General features: G+C 47.1%; 1 protein-coding gene across 2 annotated transcripts in view; it reads right to left on the reverse strand.

Annotated features, from left to right (window-relative positions):
* CC2D2A (coiled-coil and C2 domain containing 2A) overlaps positions 1 to 19,915 on the reverse strand; it is a 258,232-nt gene that overhangs the window by 137,851 nt on the left and 100,466 nt on the right. For both annotated transcript variants that reach the window (XM_081332397.1, XM_081332396.1), the window contains exons 8-9: positions 19,550 to 19,681; positions 612 to 821 (exon numbers count right to left, since the gene is read on the reverse strand). In XM_081332397.1, the coding sequence (XP_081188523.1) occupies positions 612 to 821; positions 19,550 to 19,681 (342 nt within the window). The remainder of the gene's footprint in view (positions 1 to 611; positions 822 to 19,549; positions 19,682 to 19,915) is intronic.

Genomic DNA, 19,915 nt, shown 5'->3' on the forward strand with positions numbered 1-19,915 from the left:
TTGATGTTAGCAGATTTTGGCACAATCTATTATAGAAAAGTGGCAGAGAAATACCATAAACTAAACAAATATTCGGTGTGTTGAGCTCAAACTGAAAGACTTTGGTTGATTAAATCTGTCCAAATAAACTACTCCTCAAAAAAAAAAAACCTGCCCAAATGTTTATAGGCAATCAAGCATTCAAAAGTAGATTCTCCTTCATTTAGAGCAGACATGTCAAATTTGCGATGTCATGTGATGTCGTGCAACGTATCGGGACGGTTTTGCCATTGCCGGAAATGGGGTGGGCATGGCTTCCAGATGATGCGTCCAGCCCCGCGTGCCGGCAGTTTGACACCCCTGATTTAGAGTGTTTTGCATTTATTCTAAACCAGAATCTGTACATATATCCCATAATATCACAGCTGAGCTAATAAGTCAGTAAAATTTGGCAAGCACAAGTAGTTAGCAGTATATAGTTTTTATCTAATAACAGAAGTAGATTTTCTGGTATTCAACGACAAATATATTTTAACATTTGCATATTTTTCTGCAAATATAGACTTTTGTACAAAAATGTTTATTTCTATTTTATTTACACATTTGCCAACTGAAAAAAATAGTAAAATTACCTTATCTGTAAGGAGTTTAGTAAGATTTCTCTGTTTCCTGGCGAGGTACTGATCAAATAACTGACCCAGTTTTGCTGCCAGAACATGTTCACGGCTAAAGCAAGGATGATGCGTGAATATTAATCCTGAAATATCAATATCCAACTGAAAGCAACTTTGTGGGTCATCATTTCCAACAATGTACTGGTTTGCAAGTCTCATTTTTAGAGCCTAAAACAAAAATTTAAGCAACTATATTCACACACAGGTATGATAGAATAAGACTTCAAATCATACATAATCAACTAATTTGGAGGCTTTTCTTTTGGCTCGTTTAACACATAACTGAGATTAACAACAGCATACCAAAGACTAACAAACTAGGAATAAATATCACTTGATGCCTAAGGATAAGTTAAATAGAATGTGAAATTGACATTCATCAAGAACTTCTGAGCATGACCTCTGTTCAAAAAGGTAGTGGCTTTTCAAGGTGGAAATAAGATCACAGACAAATGTCAAAGTAAGGCTACTTGCTCAGTGTCCTGGGTGTGATCAATCTTAGTACTAAAGAATACAATTCTTTATCAGCCAAGTGTGGTTCGACACACAAGGAATTTGTTTCCGGTGCATAAGCTCTCAGTGTACATACACGTAATAGTGATAATCATGATCATATATAACATGTAAATACATTCACCATAAATTATGAAATACAACACTTTATCATAAATCATAAGTGATAGTCATAGAGTACTAGCTAAGCAAACAACATAAATCATACTAGGGTACAAAAAAATAAACAATATAAATTGTAAGATACAAGCAGCAAAGTTATAGTCATAAGAAGATAAGGATAGGTAATAGGAAAGATGAGGAGTATCATACCCGTGTTTTCCCAAAAATAAGACCGGGTCTTTCTTTCTTACTTACTTACTTACTTATTTATGCCTCCAAAAGAGGCATCAGGTCTTATTTTCGAGGTAGGCCTTACCTCACCTCTGGCACTGACAGCCCCACCCAGCCGGTCCACTTCTTCTGGGGCCAAAGTTCTGCAGTTGCATTCAGGTCTGCATTTTGCAGTCAGGACTTTCCAGAAGGCCTAAGCAGCCGAGTACCAAGCTATGGATTCAATCCATAGCTTGGTGCACAGCTGCTGAGGTCTTGCAGAACTGAGCTATGGATTCAATCCATAGCTTGGTTCTTGGCTGCAGAGGCCTTCTGGAAAGTCCTATAACTGAGAAATGCAGGCCTGGCTTTAGAAGAGGCCTTGGAAGATGTGGGCTGGCAAGGGGAGGCCTGGCTGCAACATAAGTGGATGTGGGGCAGGTAGGGCAACTCCACACCCCCACCCCAGCTTGATTTTTAGGTTTGTGCCTCGCCCCAAAACTAGGGCTTATTTTTAGGATTAGGGTTTATATTAGGCCCACCCCAAAAAATCAAGCTAGGGTTTATTGTTGGTGTAGGCCTTACTTTTGGGGAAACATGGTAGTAATACAGTAGCCATTTCCACTGAAAAGGAAGCTTTGGCCTTTCATGGAACCCCATGGAATAAAGCCATAAATAAAACCTTGACTGAAGAATCAAGTACATATTAGGCTTCTGTTTAATAAAATGTCCGGTCTCAACCTGGACAAGCTGACATGTCTCATCTGGCAAATGGGTTACAGAATAATATGGAATAACTGAGTGGGAAGGGAACTTGGAGGTCTTCTAGTCCAACTCCCTGCTCAAGCAGGAGACCATATACCATTCCAGACAAGTGGCTGTTCAGTCTTTTCTTAAAAGCCTCCAGCGATGGAGAACCTACAATTTCTGAAGGCAAGCCATTCAATTGGTTAATTACTCTGTTAGGAAATTTCTCCTTAGTTCTTGGTTGCTTCTTTCCTTGATCAGTGTCCACCCATTGTTTCTTGTGTTGCCTTCTGGTGCTTTGAAAAACAGGTTAAGTCTATACATCTGGATCTTGAACCTATTTTCTGGAGTGTTGGCTATTCATGACAGTTTTGTGTCATCTACAAATTTGATGAATTCCCGGATCTAAATAGTTTATGAAGTTGTTGAAAAGCACAGGGCATAAAATATAACCTAGGGATATCCCATAGCTTACTTCCCTCCATATAGATTTAGTTCCATTAAGGACTACATGTTGAGTGCAATTTGTCAGCCATTTACAAATCCATCTGGTGGTGATGTTGTCTATTCCACATATTGGCTTAGCAAGAAGTAGGTTGTGGTCTTCTTTGTCAAATGCCTTACGGAAATCCGGGTATACTATGTCCACAGCATTTGGCTGGCCCACTAATTTAGTCACTATATGAAAGAAAAAAATAAGATTTGTTTGACAGGATCTATTTTTTATAAACCCATGTTGGGGTTCTGGTTACAACTTTGCTTGCTTCTGTTGTTGTTGTTAGTTGCAAAGTCGTGTCTGACCCATTGCGACCCCATGGACAACGTTCCTCCAGGCCTTCCTCTCCTCTACCATCTTCTGAAGTCCATTTAGGCTCACGCCTACTGCTTCAGTGACTCCATCCAGCCACCTCATTCTCTGTCGTCCCCTTCTTCTCTTGCCCTCAACCGTTCCCAGCATTAGGCTCTTCTCCAGTGAGTCCTTCCTTCTCATAAGGTGGCCAAAGTATTTGAGTTTCAACTTCAGGATCTGACCTTCTAAAGAGCAGTCAGGGTTGATCTCCTCTAGGACTGACAGATTTGATCGCCTTGCAGTCCAAGGGACTCGCAGGAGTCTTCTCCAGCATCATACTTCAAAGGCTTCAATTCTTTGGCGCTCAGCCTTTCTTATGGTCCAATTTTCACAGCCATACATTGCAACTGGGAAGACCATAGCCTTGACTATACACACTTTTCTTGGCAGGGTGATGTCTCTGCTTTTTAGTGTGCTGTCTAGGTTTGCCATGGCTTTCCTCTCCAGCAGCAAGAGTCTTTTAATTTCTTGGCTGCAGTCCCTGTTTGTGGTGATGTTGGAGCCAAGGAAAATAAAATCTGTCACTACCTCCATTTCTTCCCCATCTATTTGCCAGGAATTGAGAGGGCCGGATGCCATGATCTTGGTTTTCTTAATGTTTAGTTTCAACCCAACTTTTGCACTCTCCTTCTTCACTCGCAACAAGAAGCTCTTTAGTTCCTCTTCACTTTCTGCCATTAGAGTGGTATCATCTGCATATCTTAGGTTGTTGATATTTCTCCCGGCAATCTTAATTCCAACTTTTGATTCATCTAGCCCTGCCTTTCTCATGATGTGCTCTGCATATAAGTTAAACAGGCAGGGTGACAGTATACAGCCTTGCCGGACTCCTTTCCCAATTTTGAACCAGTCAGTGGTTCCATGTCCAGTTCTCACTGTTGCTTCTTGACCCGCATATAGGTTTCTCAAGAGACAAATAAGATGGTCTGCTACTCCCATCTCTTTAAGAACTTGCCACAGTCTGTTGTGAACAACACAATCAAATGCTTTAGCATAGTCAATGAAGCAGAAGTAGATGTTTTTCTGGAACTCCCTAGCTTTCTCCATGATCCAGTGTATGTTGGCAATTTGATCTCTAGTTCCTCTGCCTCTTTGAAATCCAGCCTGTACTTCTGGTAGTTCTCGATCCACATACTGCTGGAGTCTAGCTTGTAGGATTTTAAGCATAACTTTACTAGCATGTGAAATGAGTGCAATGGTGCGATAGTTTGAACATTCTTTGGCACTGCATTTCTTTGGAATTGGAATGTAAACTGATCTTTTCCAATCCTGTGGCCACTGTTGAGTTTTCCAAATTTGCTGGCAAATTGAGTGTAACACTTTTACTGCACTGTCTTTTAAGATTTTGAATAGCTCAGCTGGAATACTGTCACCTCCGCTAGCTTTGTTGTTGCTCAGTTTTCCTAAGGCCATTTCACTCCACATTGTAGGATGTCTGGCTCGAGGTCAGTGACCACCTCATCATGGTTATCTGGGACGTTAAGCTCGTTCTTGTATAGTCCTTCTGTGTAATTTTGCCACCTCTTCTTAATCTCTTCTGCCTCTATTAGGTCCCTGCCATTTTGGTCCTTTATCATGCCCATTTTTGCATGAAACGTTCCCTTCATCTCTCCAATTTTCTTGAAGAGATCTCTAGTCCTCCCTATTCTATTGTTTTCTTCTATTTCTTTGCACTGTTCATTTAAGAAGGCATTCTTATCTCTTCTAGCTATTCTCTGGAATTCTGCATTCAATTGGGCATATTTTTCTTTTTCTCCCTTGCCTTTCACTTCCCTCCTGTCCTCAGCTATTTGCAAAGCTTCCTCAGACAGCCATTTTACTTATTTGCATTTCTTTTTCTTTGGGATGGTTTTAGTTGCTACTTCTTGTACAATATTGTGGACCTCCGTCCATAGTTCTTCAGGCACTCTGTCTATCAGATCTTATTCCTTAAATCTATTTGTCACCTCTACTGTATATTTGTCAAGAATATGATTTAGTTCATACCTGAGTGGCCTAGTGCTTTTCCCTACTTTCTTCAGTTTAAGCCTAAATTTTGCAACGAGAAGCTCATGGTCTGAGCCACAGTCAGCTCCTGGTCTTGTTTGTACTGACTGTATAGAGCTTCTCCATCTTTGGCTGCAGAGCACATAGTCTATCTGATTTCTGTGTTGACCGTCTGGTGATGTCCATGTGTACAGCCATCAGATCCTGGTGATTTATATTCATCAAGATCAGACAGGTGTTCTTTGACCATTTTCTTGCTTATTTTAATTTGTGTGCCTATGTTTTTTATGATTATGTTTTTGGTAGGTTCAGCTGTGTATTATCTTTTTGTGTGAATACATATGCTAAGTGTCAGAATCCATTCATATCCCATTCATAAAACTCTATCTGTATGTTCTAAAATCTTATACCTCTCCCTGGATTCTGCCATTTTTCCAAGGAGGAGAAGAGATGATGTTAATAGGTGCAAGGATTGTTTATTCAGCCTGCCGGGAGGCTGTCTTCAAAGACCAGGGGAAGAACCTTTGAACTGAGAACAACAAAGGAAGGGGGGGAAGAGATCTGGTTTGTATCTCCGATTAGAATCTGAAAGGAAGGAGGTAATTGTCGTAAAGGCATGGGAAGATCCCTCTTTCCCATGGAAGGGTTTGACACCTGAATTTTCATTGATCTGGGACTGACCAGATGGTTTGAGGGGAGAGGTTTTGACTCGGGGACTCTTTAAAAGTACCAAACTGTAACACAGTTTCAGATCCTGTCTAGTATTCCCATTATCAATCATGTTTTAGTAAAAGCTCCTTTTGGACAATTCCTGGTTCAAGAGTTCTTTCTTTCCTAAGACGTGGATTGGGGTAGGAACTGACAAGCTGAACTGGCCTGAAGATATCCTCCTTAGCCATTTCAAGGATGGGCTAAACTACGACCTGTATGATACTTGCCTGCCTCGAGGAGACCCACACCATCTCGACGACTGGTATGTGCTGGCAGAGGAGGCAGAGATAGACCTACTGAAGAGACACTGTCGGGGGAAACCATGGGCCCACCTGCCAACCGAGCAAACACGTGAAGAGGAAAAACCACTGTCCACAGCTAAAAAATCAACAGGCTGTTTCAAATACGGGAGAGAGGGTCACCGTGCCGCAGAATGCCGCTCAAAAGCCCCCCAGCGTAAATCAGAGGCAGAAACTAGGGAAGCCCCAAGGCAACCCAAAAGAATCTTCCATGAAGGGGACAGAGGCTGTAGAGTCCACAACCCCTGCCAAGAACTGGGATTGGATTCCAGCCTACACCGCAGGGGTCGTGGATACCTCAGAAGACAGCTCAGAGGGAGAGCCTTTGGTAAGTGGATCCGTCCCACCCATCCTTAAGACAGTGACTATATTAGCTTCCTCTATGCCTGAAGCCATCAAAATAAAAGCCCTAATAGACTCTGGTTGAACCCACTGCCTTATCAGCCCAACGGTGGTGGGAAGACTCAGCATCCCAGTGAGGAGACTAAAACAACCAATCTCCTTTAGCCAATTAGATGGGCCAATAGCAGGGGGGGGAACCAGCTACCCTAGCCACTTTACCAATTCACCTATCCCTGGGGTCTCATGAGGAAGACATGTTTGTAGTGGCCCCAGGCATGGAATGCCCAATGATTTTAGGACTGGAATGGCTGAAGAAATGGAACCCCGGGATAAATTGGAGGACAGCAGAACTCAACTTCCCAGAGGCTTATTTTTAAAACCCAAAAGCACCCCCTCAATCCAAAGAGAGGAGTCAGCATCAGTGGGGGAAGAGAAGGGATTACCAGAAATACCGGAGGAATACAGGGACCTTGCTGAAGTTTTCAGTGAGGAACAGGCAGATGAGCTTTCCCCCCCACACCGCCCCACAGACTGTGCTATAGAATTCAAACCCGGGGCAAAACTCCCAAAGCCCAGGATGTATGCCATGAGCCCAAAGGAAATGGCAGAGATGGAAAGATTCATAAAGAAAAACTTAGAAAGAGGATTTATTGAGCCTGCCAAACCCAAAGTGGCCGGCCGCCCCGGTCCTGTTCAGGGAGAAGAAGGATGGTTCTTATGACTTATGCGTAGATTATAGAAATTTGAACACAATTACTGAATGTAATCTGTACCCCCTACCCCTAATGAAGGATATGCTATCCCACCTATCGAAAGGAAGGATTTTTACTAAACTAGACCTGAGGGAAGCATATTACCACATTAGGATTAAGGAAGGAGATGAATGGAAGACTTCATTCAACTGCCCAATGGGTTGCTACCAGTTCAAAGTACTGCCATTTGGACTGCAAGGGGCCCCCGCTGTCTTTATGCAATTAATTAATGACGTACTAAGAGAGCACCTATATAAGGGGGTCCTGGTTTACCTAGATGACATCCTTATCTTCACTGAGACCAAAGAGGAACATATCAACCTAGTCAGAGAAGTCCTGAAAAAATTGCGGGCTGCCCATCTATATGCTAAATTATAGAAGTGTGAATTCTACCAGGAAAGAATAGACTATCTGGGATATCGCATATCCTCAGAGGGCATCGAAATGGACCCTGAGAAAGTCAGGGCAGTATTAGAATGGGAACACACCCCGCACACGGAAGCAATTACAAAGTTTCCTGGGATTTGCAAATTTCTATCGCCAATTCATCCCTTCATTTGCCCAAATAGCCATGCCCCACACAACCTTGTTGAAAGCGAGGGAGGGGGGTCCCCAGTGAAACCCAGCCAGCCTCTGAAGTGGACAATGGAATGTCAAGCAGCATTTGAGAGGCTAAAGAGACTTTTTTCTGCTGAACCGGTCCTGAGACATCCAGATCCCGATAAACCTTTTGTAATACAGGCTGATGCTAGCGATGTAGCGGTGGGAGCCGTATTATTACAGGAAAATGATGAGGGGGCATTGCAACCATGTGCATATACATCCAGGAAACTCACGGAGACAGAACAACGTTGGCCCACGTGGGAAAAAGAGGCATATTCAGTAAGATGGGCATTACTCACATGGCGCCAGTTCTTAGAAGGAAATAAAATCCCCTTCTAGGTCTGGACACACCACAAAAACGTGGAAGCACTAAAAACACCCAGGAAACTCACTCCTTAGCATGCCCGCTGGTCCAAACATTATCCCCACGACGATAGGGAATGGTAGCAGGTGTGTGCACGGAGGGCCGTATCGACATCTGGGATCGCGCCCCCGCTGTCTTCGAGCGGTGACGCGCTCCGACCCTCCGGTTAGCAAGCTTTTCCCCGGGGGTGAGGGTGATCAGGTCCCTGAGCTCAGGCTGGTTTACCTTAATGCCAGATCCGTTGTTAATAAGCCTCCCCTTGTTCGTGACTTGATCAAGGAGGAACGCGCGGATCTGGCATGCATTACGGAAACCTGGTTGGGCTCGGAGGGAGGGGTCCCTCTGATCGAGTTATGTCCCCCAGGTTTCCATGTGCTACACCAGCCACGGGTTCAGGGTAGGGGTGGTGGGGTGGCGGTGGTTATTAGGGAGACTTTATGTCCGCGGGAGACCACCATTGTCCAGATTGGCGGGAGTGAGTCCCTCCTATTGAGATGTGGTCCTTGGGTTCAGATGGGCTTGTTGCTCACATACCTGGCGCCCAGCTGTGTGGCAACAGCTCTGCCTGAGCTGCTCGACACCCTCTCAGGGTTGGTGGTGGAGTTCCCCAGGCTTATTGTGCTGGGTGACTTCAACCTGCCTTCCCTGGGAGGGTCATCGGAGTTAGCACGGGAGTTCATGGCTTCCATGATGGCCATGGACCTGACCCAGGTAATTCAAAGCCCGACTCATGTGGGGGGGTCACACTCTTGACCTGGTGTTCCTGTATGGACAGTGGTTGGATGATTTGGGAGGGGGTTCACCGGTCGTTGTTCCCCTGTCATGGTCTAACCATCATCTCCTGCGGCTGGTCTTCCGTTATGCCACCCACCGCTGGGTTGCGGAACCGACCAGATGGTTCTGCCCCAGGCACCTAATGGAACCTGAACGGTTCCAGATGGCGCTTGGGTCTATACCCATCACCCTAACTCACAGCCCAGTTGACGCCTTGGTTGATGCCTGGGAAAAGGCGGCCAATGAGGCACTCAACTGTGTTGTACCCTTGCGACCTCTGACCCGGCGCAGATCCCGTTGGGCTCCATGGTTTTCTGTGGATTTCCGGGAGATGAAGCATCGGAGACGGGGTCTAGAGAGCAGTTGGAGGTCCAGCCATTCCGAATGTGACCGATTGCAGCTAAGAACCTTTATAAGGTCTTATCTTGCTGCGATGAGGACGGCGAGAGCTAATTACTTCGCTGCCCTCATCGCGTCCGCAGATAATCGCCCGGCTGCCCTGTTTAGGGTGACTTGCTCCCTCCTTAATCAGGAGGTGAGAGAGGAGCCCATGCAGGGGCAGGCCAAGGAGTTTAGTCATCATCTGATGGACAAAATCGCTCAGATCCGGGCCAGAAAAGGCAGGGACAAGCCCTTTTACAAGAAGGCAAGAGGCTGGAATTACGCCTGCCAAATTCATTGCTACAAAAACAAATAGAACAAGACACGAACCAAGAAACAGGAGCTTTTCAAGCGGATGCCTTCAGCAAACCAGCCCTCCCATGCATTCCCCCTTAAATACAGTTCAGGGCATGGCTTTTCTCTGCCTCCTTCTGAGGAGCCCCATTGCCTTCCTCTGTTTACTCCTGATTGACTGCCTCCTGCGTCGGGTGTCCTTGAAAAGGGCCAGCTGTGGGTCATCTTCATCCACGCTGTCAGGCTCACACAGCTGGGTCTGCGTCGTGACCAGATGAGAGGGTCCTGGCTGAGGGCTCTCATCAAGCTGTCCAACCCCCTCAGCAAGCTCTTCAACACCCCCCTCCTACTCCTCCTCTGAGTCGTCCGACCCAACTGCCGAACCCACAGGCTGATCCTGAATCACAACACTATCCCGCACCGCAGGGCCCTTCCCCCGGGTCTGCCAATCCGGATGCGGTCGAGATGGAAATTGTTCATGAAAAGCGGTCACCAACGCGGGGGCCTGAACGGCGGTCGCGTCTTCCCAGGTGAAGTCCTCTGGTCCGTAACCTTTCCATTCAATCAGGTACTGGAAACGACCTTTCAGCCAACGGGAATCCCTGATGCTGGCGACCTCGTACACGGGGGTGCTGCCTCCATCACGAGGTCCTGATGGGGGAGGTTCCGCTCGGCGGAGTGGACAGGCCGGTTGCTCGGGGACCAACAGAGACCGATGAAAGACTGGGTGCACGCGCAGGGAACGTGGCAGAGTTAAGCGATAGGCGACCGGATTGATGACAGCCTCGACTGGGAACGGTCCTAAATATCGGTGATCTAACTTTCTCACCGGCCGTGTTGACGGTAGGTTCCTGGTGGACAACCAGACCTGATCTCCTACCGATAGTGGAGGCGTATACCGTCTTGACCGATCAGCAAACCTTTTGTAATCGGCCTTGGCCTTCTCTAACTGACGTCGCACCAATCGATGGATCGCCTGTAACTCTGCCATGAAGTCGTTCGCTGCCGGCTCCGGTGAGTCCACGGGAGAAAGGGGGAAAAACCGGGGGTGATATCCCACATTGGCCAAGAACGGTGTCATCTGTGTGGAGGTGTGCTACGAGTTGTTAAATGCAAACTCAGCTATGGCCAGATAGTCCACCCAATTTTTTTGCTGCAGATTAATGTAGCAGCGCAGATATTGTTCCAGGATCCCGATGACCTTCTCGGTTCCCCCGTCAGTTTGAGGATGATGCGCGGACGAGAGGCAAATCTTGATATCCAACACATGCATCAACTCCTGCCAGAAGCGGGCTGTAAACTGGGCCCCCCTATCAGAGACGACTCTATCAGGGAGGCCGTGCAGCCGAAACACCTGCTGAATGAACATACGACTAGTGGCGCGGGCTGACGGTAAGCCGCGACAGGTAATGAAGTGTGCCATCTTGGTCAGCATGTCCACCACCACATACACTGTCGTAAAACCAGAGGATGGGGGTAAATCCATCAGAAAGTCCATGGACACAACCCCCCAGGGTCTTTTGGGTGTCGGCAAGCGCTGCAGTAATTCAGGCGGGGCCCCTGTCGCTGACTTGGCCTGCCTGCATGGGATGCAGGAAGTGACATAGGACTGGACGTCGTGTTGGACTCGGGGCCACCAGAAGGTACGGGAGACCAGGTTCAGGGTCTTGAACAGGCCAAAATGCCCCGCCGCCGGGTTATCGTGACACTGGCTGAGGATGAGTCCCCTGAGTGGCCCTCCCGGAACGTAGAGCCGGTCACGATAATACAAGAGTCCATCCGTGACCGACCAAGGAGAATCTGGCCCCACCTCCTCCTTCCGCTGAGCCACCCACACCTCCTGCTGCTGTGCCTCCCGGATCCGAGCCCGTATATCAACCGGCTCCCGCACCGCAGCAAAAGACTCGACGGGGATCACTGTCCTGGGCAGAAACTTGTCTTCCACTCGGGAATATTCGGGCTTCCTGGACAGAGCATCCGCTCTTTGATTGTGCCCGCTAGGTATGTACCAAACTCGGAAGTCGAACCTCACAAAGAAAAGAGACCACCGGATCTGGCGTTGGTTCAAATTCCGAGCGGTCTGCAGGCTTTCCAAATTCTTATGGTCCGTCCGAAGCTCGATTTGATGCCGCGCTCCCTCCAGATGATGCCTCCAGGCCTCGAACGCCGCTTTGATGGCCAGCAGCTCCTTCTCCCAGATTTTATAATTGCGCTCCGAAGGGTTCAGTTTTCGTGAATGGTACACGCAAGGGAAGAGGGTACCGCTGGGCGTCGTTGCCTGGAGTAACACCGCCCCAATGGCAATGTCAGAGGCGTCTGCCTCCACGACAAATGGCCGTTGCGGGTCAGGATGCTTCAAGATGGGCTCCTTCATGAAGGCTTCCTTCAAAGTCTGGAAAGCCCGTTGTTCTGGAGCGTTCCACTGGAACCAAGTCTTCTTCTGCAGGAGCTGGGTGAGGGGGGCTGTCAAGGCAGCAAACCCAGGGATGAAAGTTCGGTAATAGTTGGCGAACCCAAGAAGTCGCTGAACATCCTTCACGCGACGTGGGGGTTGCCAACTCTGCAAAGACTCAACCTTACTCGGCTCCATGGCGATGCCCTCAGGAGAAATGCGGTGACCCAGGAAATCGATGGTCACCCAGTAGAACTGGCACTTCTCCAACTTGTCAAACAGCCGATGTACTCGGAGTCGCTGCAGGACCTGATGGAGATGCTGATGGTGCACCTCACGCGACAGGGAGTAGATCAGGTTGTTGTCCAAGTAGATTACGACAAACTGATCCAACAAATCCTGGAAAATGTCGTTCATGAAATGCTGAAACACGGCGGGGGCGTTGGTCAGGCTAAACGGCATCACCGTGTACTCAAAATGTCCATAACGAGTACCAAACGCCGTCTTCCACTTGTCACCCGGCTGAACCCTGACGAGGTTGTAAGCTCCACGCAGGTCCAGTTTCGTGAAGATCTTAGCCTCCCGGAGTCGGTCCAAGAGTTCGGGGATGAGGGGCAGCGGGTAACGATTGCGCACCGTGATTGCGCTGAGTTTCCTATAATCGCAGCAAAGCCACAATTCGCACGACTTCTTTTTGACGAAGAGCACGGGTGCAGACACTGGCGAGGACGAGGGCCGGATGAAACCGCGAGCCAAATTCTTCTCCAGAAAGTCCCGCAATGCAGCCAACTCGGGGTCCGACATGGAGTACAAACGCCCCACTGGGAGAGGCGCATCAGGGACTAAATCAATGGGGCAGTCATAGGGCCTGTGTGGGGGTAATTGATCTGCCTCTGTCTCACTGAACACATCAGCAAAGTCGGACAGTTCGGGAGGCAAGGAAACCCCTGGGGAACCCTCCACCTGGCCGGCACAAATATGGCGGGAGTGGTCCACACACTGCAAGCTTGGGAAGGTGACCAAGTTCTGTGACCAATAGATCTGTGGGTCATGCACCCGGAGCCACGCCAGTCCCACGTCCACAGGGAAATGCAGATCTGAGGTGATATAGAACTGGATGGCCTCCACATGGGAACTGATGGCCATACATAATGGTTGTGTGGCGGCCGTAATTGGCCCAGACAGGAGCACTCGACCATCGATAGTCTCCACTAACATGGGCAGATCCACTGGGCACTGGGGAACAGCCCATTTGGCCACAAATGCTAAGTCCATAAAATTTGTAGTGGCCCCAGAGTCAATTAAGGCATGGACTGGAATCCCCTCTGGCTTGCCAGGAAGGATCAGACGTGCCTCCAATATCAGATGCCGTGGAGGTCCACAGGCAGCATCGGAAAGACGTCGCTCAGTGTTGTTGTGGGACGCCCAATCTATCACACCGTCTAGATCGGGCTCGGGGCGTTTCCTGACAGAAAAGTAGGGGACTTTCTCAGGGCAGACTCGGTCACTGATGCCCGCTGTCGCTTCTTTGGGCAAAAAGCAGCCAAATGCCCAGGGTCCCTGCTGTAAAAACACAACCCCCCCGATCATCGTCTGTTCATTTCAGTCACTGATAGACGAGACCTGGTGGCACCCAACTCCATTGGCTCCTCCCTTTGAACTGGGGGCTCATGCACAACAGGGGCTGCAGGGGTCTGTGGGGTGGCACGGCGACTCCTTCGCTGCTGCAACTGAGCATCGATCCGCAGGCAGAGATGGATCAGCCCATTCAGGTCTGAGGGAATATCCACACGGGCCAGCTCATCCAACATCTCCTCCGACAATCCATCCTGGAAGGCATCCACAAGCGCAGCCTCATTCCAGGCGGAATCCTGGCTAAGCAGCCGAAAATCGCTGCTATAGCCCTGTAGGGGGCGTTGACCCTGCCTCAGAGCTTTCAGGCGTCGAGTAGCAGTCTGCGTCTTTATAGGGTCCTCATACATCAGACGCATATGATCACAAAACCCCACAAAGTTGTCCAACAATGGGCTAGGTTGAGCCAGCAGAGGCGTGCCCCAACGAGCTGCATCACCCGAAAGAAGGCTTAACACAAACCCCACCTTATCCCGGTCAGTGGGGAAATCAGCTGCTCTCACGCTGATAAAGAGCTGGCATTGTCCCAGGAAAGCAGGAAACAGTTCTGGATTGCCAGTAAATTTATCCGGCATCGCAACTTGGCATTTTCTCCTGGGTGGGGGTGATGGTGGGGGTGCAGCATGGACCTGAACTTGCAATTGAGCCACCTGAGCTGCCAACAAAGTGAATTGCTGGGCGAGCTGGGTATTCTCAGCACGTAGCTGCTCCATAATAATAGTAAGGGGTGGGAGGCTGAAGGCAAACTGTTCTGTACCAGCCTGCTACCGGCCCTGCAGATAAGGCAGGGACAACCCCTTTTACAAGAAGGCAAGAGGCTGGAACTAAGCCTGCCAAATTTATTAACATAAAAACATAAACAGAGCAAAGAGAGCAAAGAGAGCAAACACGAACCATGAAACAGGAACTATTCAAACGGTTGCCTTCAGCAAACCAGCCCTCCCACGCATTCCCCTTTTATACAGTTCAGGGTGTGGCTTCTCTCTGCCTCCTTCTGAGGTGCCCCATTGCCTTCCTCTGTTTACTCCTGATTGACTGCCTCTTGCGTCGGGCGTCCTTGAACAGGGCCAGCTGTGGGTCATCTTCATCCACGCTGTCAGGCTCACACAGCTGGGTCTGCGTCGTGACCAGGTGGGAGGGGCCTGGCTGAGGGCTCTCATCAGCAAGCTCTCCAACCCCCTCAGCAACCTCTCCAACACCCCCCTCCTCCTCCTCTGAATCGTCCGACCCAACTGCCGAACCCACAGGCTGACCCTGAATCACAACACTGGCCAAGGAGATCCACTGTCTGAAGCAAAGAGACCACCCCCACCAAGGAGTACATTTATATATTCAGAAGAGTTGCTGGTCAGCTGGGGCAGTGGCCAGAACGGTCACTGATCAACTACTTCAAGCAAGGACTAGACTGTGACTTACTTCCAGCCTGCATCATTCGGGATTTTCCTAACTTATTGTGTGAATGGTACAGCATGGCGGTGATGCTAGACATGAAGTTGGATCACCCCAGAAAGTCAACCACAGCCAAGTCCAAGCTGCTTCACGTCCAAGAGAAACACCCTTTTGGCCGACATTCCCACCAGCATCTCCCAAGCATCAGCCACGATTCCTATCAAGTGCTACCAATGTAGTCAGATGGGTCACCATGCTGTGGAGTCCCCATCTCCTAAACCTCAACCCAGGAATATGCCAGTTGCCACCGCAAAGCCGTGAAAAGCTCCCAGACGGGGAAGAGAAAAGACAAACTGGGCATGTCAGGACCCAATCGCTGAGGCCTCACCTCCCACCAAGGTCGAGGCCAAAACCTGATCTGAACCACAGCAGATGCCAGCACCTTACGACAGTGATGAGGAAGGCAAGGAGGACCTCATGATGAGTCAACCCATTCCCGCTTTTGCCATTCCCGCGAAGCTAATTGTCCCCATAACAGGGGCCCATATGAGAGCTTGAATGTCCTAATAGACTCTGGATACACTCGATGCTTAATTAATCTACCCACCATGTCAAACTGGGCATTCAAGCCAAACTACTGCCCCATCAGTTTGAGCAAGCCGACAGGTCCCTCATCAGAGGTACCCCTGCCATGCACCTAACAGAACCTGTGCATTTGGAAATGGTTCAGCATTGGGAAATCATCTGTTTTGTGGTGGTTCCGAAGATGACTGAAGCAGTAATTTTGGGACTAATGTGGTTTGATAAATGGTGCCCCAACGTGGTGGGAGGAGGGAATATGGAAGTTAAGACTGGGGACAGGACCCCTCCCACCTGCCACTAACGATAACATAAAGGTACTTGCCATCAGCGAGATTCAAGGGGAGCCCCGTGAAACCCTAAAGACTGTAGCCAAAAAGCTGCCAAGGATTCAACTTGTCCCAACTGAGTACCATGATTTGGTGGAAGCATTTAGTGAGAAGGAATGTGACATCCTCCCCCCTCCCTGCCAACTGGGCTATAGACTGTGCCATTGAAATTCTGCCCAGTGCCAAGCTCCCAAAACCAAAGATGTACTCTATGATGCCCAGAGAGATGAAAGAACTGAGAGAGTACACTGATAAAAACTTAACTCGAGGTTTCATTAAGCCAGCCAAATCATGTGTGACTGCTCCCGTCCTATTCAAGGAGAAAAAGATGGGTCACTTAGATTATGCGTTGATTTTAAAAAGTTAAACGCTGTCAGTAGAGAAAATATGTACCTCCTTCCCCGATGAAGAACATATTAGCCCATCTGGCTAAAGGAAAAATCATTACCAACCTGGCTTTGAAAGAAGCTTATTACTGAATCCAGATTAAGGAGGGGGATGAGTGGAAAACTGCCTTCAATTGCCCTTTGGGAAGTTTCCAATTTAAGGTCATGCATTTTGGGCTGCAGGGGCTCCCAGCTATACTCATGGAATTGATAAATCAAATGCTACATGATGATTTATACAAGGGGGGATTAGTTTATCTTGATGACATCCTTCCATCGATGGAAAAGCACATCAAATTGGTCCATGAGGTGCTAAAGAGACTGTTACAAGCCAAACTGTATGCAAAGCTGTCAAAGTATGAATTTCACCAGACACGTCTTCATTTGGCATATCAGATTTCAAATGAGGGGATAGAAATGGACCCCGCCAAAGTAAAAGCGATACTAGAATAGCAACCCTCACACACCTGTAAGTAGCTTCAAAGCTTTCTGGGTTTTGCCAACTTTTAGCATCAATTTATTCCCTCTTTCGCAAAGATAGCCATGCCAATCACTGATTTACTCAAAACGGGAAAAGAGGGGGGAAAGCTCCAACCTTGTCAGCCATTGTAGTGGTCATTAGAATGCCAAGCTGCATTTGAGAAACTAAAGAGACTCTTTGCAGCTGAACCGGTTCTTAAGCACCCTGACCCTGAACAGCAATTCATCATTCAAGCCGATGCGAGTAACATGGACATGGGTACTGTTCTCTAAAAAAAAACCACGGGGGAATTACGACCCTGCGCTTACACTTCCCGAAAATTAACTGACACTGAGAAGAGGTGGGTTGTTCGGGAGAAAGAGACTTTTGCAGTTTGGTGGGTATTGCTAAAATGGTGTCATTTCTTCGAAGGGGGAAAAATACCTTTTGAGATGTGGAGCAATCATAAGAATTTGGAGGCTCTGAAAACCCCACGCAAATTATCACTGAAGCAAGTTCAGTGGGCTCAGTACTTCAACCATTTTAATTTCATCTTAAAATGTTTTCCAGGGGGTAAGATTTTTTTGGCTAACGCCTTATCTATAATACCTCAGTTCAAGAGCCACCAAAAGTAAGTAATTAACTCCATTATTTCTCTGCCACAATCCGCTTCTTAAATAACCAGATCACAAACACAGAGACCACCTGTCCATCCTGATGATCACTTACTGAGGGAACTAAAGGAAAAATTAGAGACTGACACCTGGTTCAAAGACAACAAATCTCTTTTAACCCTAAGGGGGGGACGAGCCTGGTTGGGGCTCTAATTTATACCTCCCACATGGCCTCAGACTCCAAGCACTTCAGTGGAGTCATGATGCTAAGCAAGTGGGTCACTTTGGATTTTTTGAAAACATTGCATCTGGTGTGAAGGCAATTCTAGTGGCCAGGAATGAAAAAAGACATTGAGAGTTATGTTAAGAGTTGGGCCACCTGTGTTGCCATGAAGAGACATCCTGGAAAACCCGCAGGATTGCTGCAACAAGTTGCTGATCATTCCCAGCCTTGGGAGAAAATAGCCATGGATTTTATAGTGGTTGCCTGAGAGCAAGGGAAACACTGTAATATGGATTGTGATTGATTTATTTTCCAAACAAGTGCATTTCATCACTTGCTCAGGACATCCCTCTGCCCAGAAGCTGACCAAGCTGTTTTTGAAACATATTTATCGGCTCCATGGAGCCCCAAAGCTGATTATTTCTGACAAGGGGGGCCAGTTTACTGCTAAACTGATTAGGTCGACTCAGGGGCTTTTGTCAGTTTTTCATCCAAGTACAAATGAAGTAGCTGAAAAAGCTAATGCAATGGTGGAACAGTACCTCAGATGTTATGTTAATTATCAGCAGACTAATTGGGCTGATCTCTTGCCTTTTGCAGAGATAGCCTACAACAATACTGTGCACAGTAGCACTGGTCTCACCCCATTTAAAATAGTAATGGGTCAAGATTTTGTGCCTATGCCTGAATACCCATTGGAGCCTCCTACTTCCCAGACTTTGGATCAATGGGTGACATCTTTTCACGGGGTTTCGGTGAATGTGAAGAAAGCATTGGCCAAAGCTACCAAGGTTTACAAGGAGCAAGCAGTTAAACAACGCTCCCCTCAAAAACCTTTTCATGTTGGGCAATTAGTTTATATTTCAGCAAAATATTTAACATTAAAGTTACCCAGCAGAAAATTGGGGCCAAAGTTCCTTGGTACTTTTCCCATCACCAAGATCATAAATCCTGTTACACTGGAATTGAAACTTCCATTGATTGTTGGGGAAAGTTCATTGTGTTTCATTGTAGTCTATTGAAACCTGTGTCTGAATCCTTTTTAAGACCTATTTCAAAGAAGCCGCCGGGTCCAGTAGTGGTAGAGGGGGAGACACATTATGAAATAAAATGAATTCTTGATTCTAGGTTGTACAAGTTACAATACCTCATTCAGTGGAAAGGCTATCCCCTGTCAAAAGCTACATGGGTGAAATCTACCAATGTGAAAGTGCACAGATTCATAAATTTTTTACAATAAATATCCTCACAAGCCTCAAGGAAATACTTAACCTACTTTTTGCTTCTCCTACAGGAGATTCTTTCTTTTTGAGAAGGGCCAACTGTCAACTCTACAAATGAGCATGGCTGCAGCCATTTTCCTTCTCATTCTAGCTTGCCACATAGAATGGAGGGAGGAGGGTTGCCCAGGTGCTTCTTTCATCAAAATAATCTTTTGTCCCTTGGGAACCAAGGTCATTGGCTGCTCCTGAGACTAGGGACTGGGCGTTGCATAAAAAGCCCGCCAAATAATCATACTGGGGAATGTAGTTGTTTGCATAGTTTTTTGGGTGGGACATTTAACTTTTTATTGGGAAATTATTACTTGTGTATTCAGATTTGGTTTTACTCTTGATACTTTGTAACTAATAAACATGTTCTTTGAGGAATTTGCAAGAATTGAAGTTCTGCTTTATTCATCTCTGTCTGTCAGAACCATGACACCCTTTTTGTAAGTTCAGCAAATCATTTTCCGAATACGTTCTTTCCAGTTCTTGTGAGTGCAGCCCATCCCCTGCCAAAAGCCCTTCTTGTAGGTAATGCAGACCCTGGTCTATGATCTAGCTGATGCTGGCTGGGGAATTCTGGGAGTTGAAATCCACACATCTTAAATTTCCCAAAGTTGAAAAACACTGAATTGGGCAGTGATCTGTATTCAGCCATTCTGCACCAAGACATCTAACAACATACAATAACCAACTTACCTTTTTATAAACGATCACAAGGTCCATCTCTTGGTCTCCCTTTGTAAGAAACAATGGAGGCCTTGTAAGGGATTGTTTAACAGGATTGGTCAATGCTAAAATTTGACCATCATCTCCAAACCACTTTTTCCCCTGCAAAAAAGAGGACATAAAAACATTTTAATTTTACCAGAAGTATCCTGTTAAAACTATACCAGAAAATAAAAGCTAACAATCAATGGGAAATTAAGCCTTGGTTCCAGTCTTACCTGATTTTTTTAAAATCTCCTTTTATTATTTTTCATGTAATGGGAATGTAAATCAGCTACTATTATGATTAGTTTCTAAACAGGTACTAGTTTTAGTGTTTCTATTACTTTCAGATAC

The sequence above is a fragment of the Vipera berus genome (genome assembly GCF_964194415.1).
Source record: "Vipera berus genome assembly, chromosome: 7".
Classification (NCBI taxonomy): Eukaryota; Metazoa; Chordata; class Lepidosauria; order Squamata; family Viperidae; genus Vipera; species Vipera berus.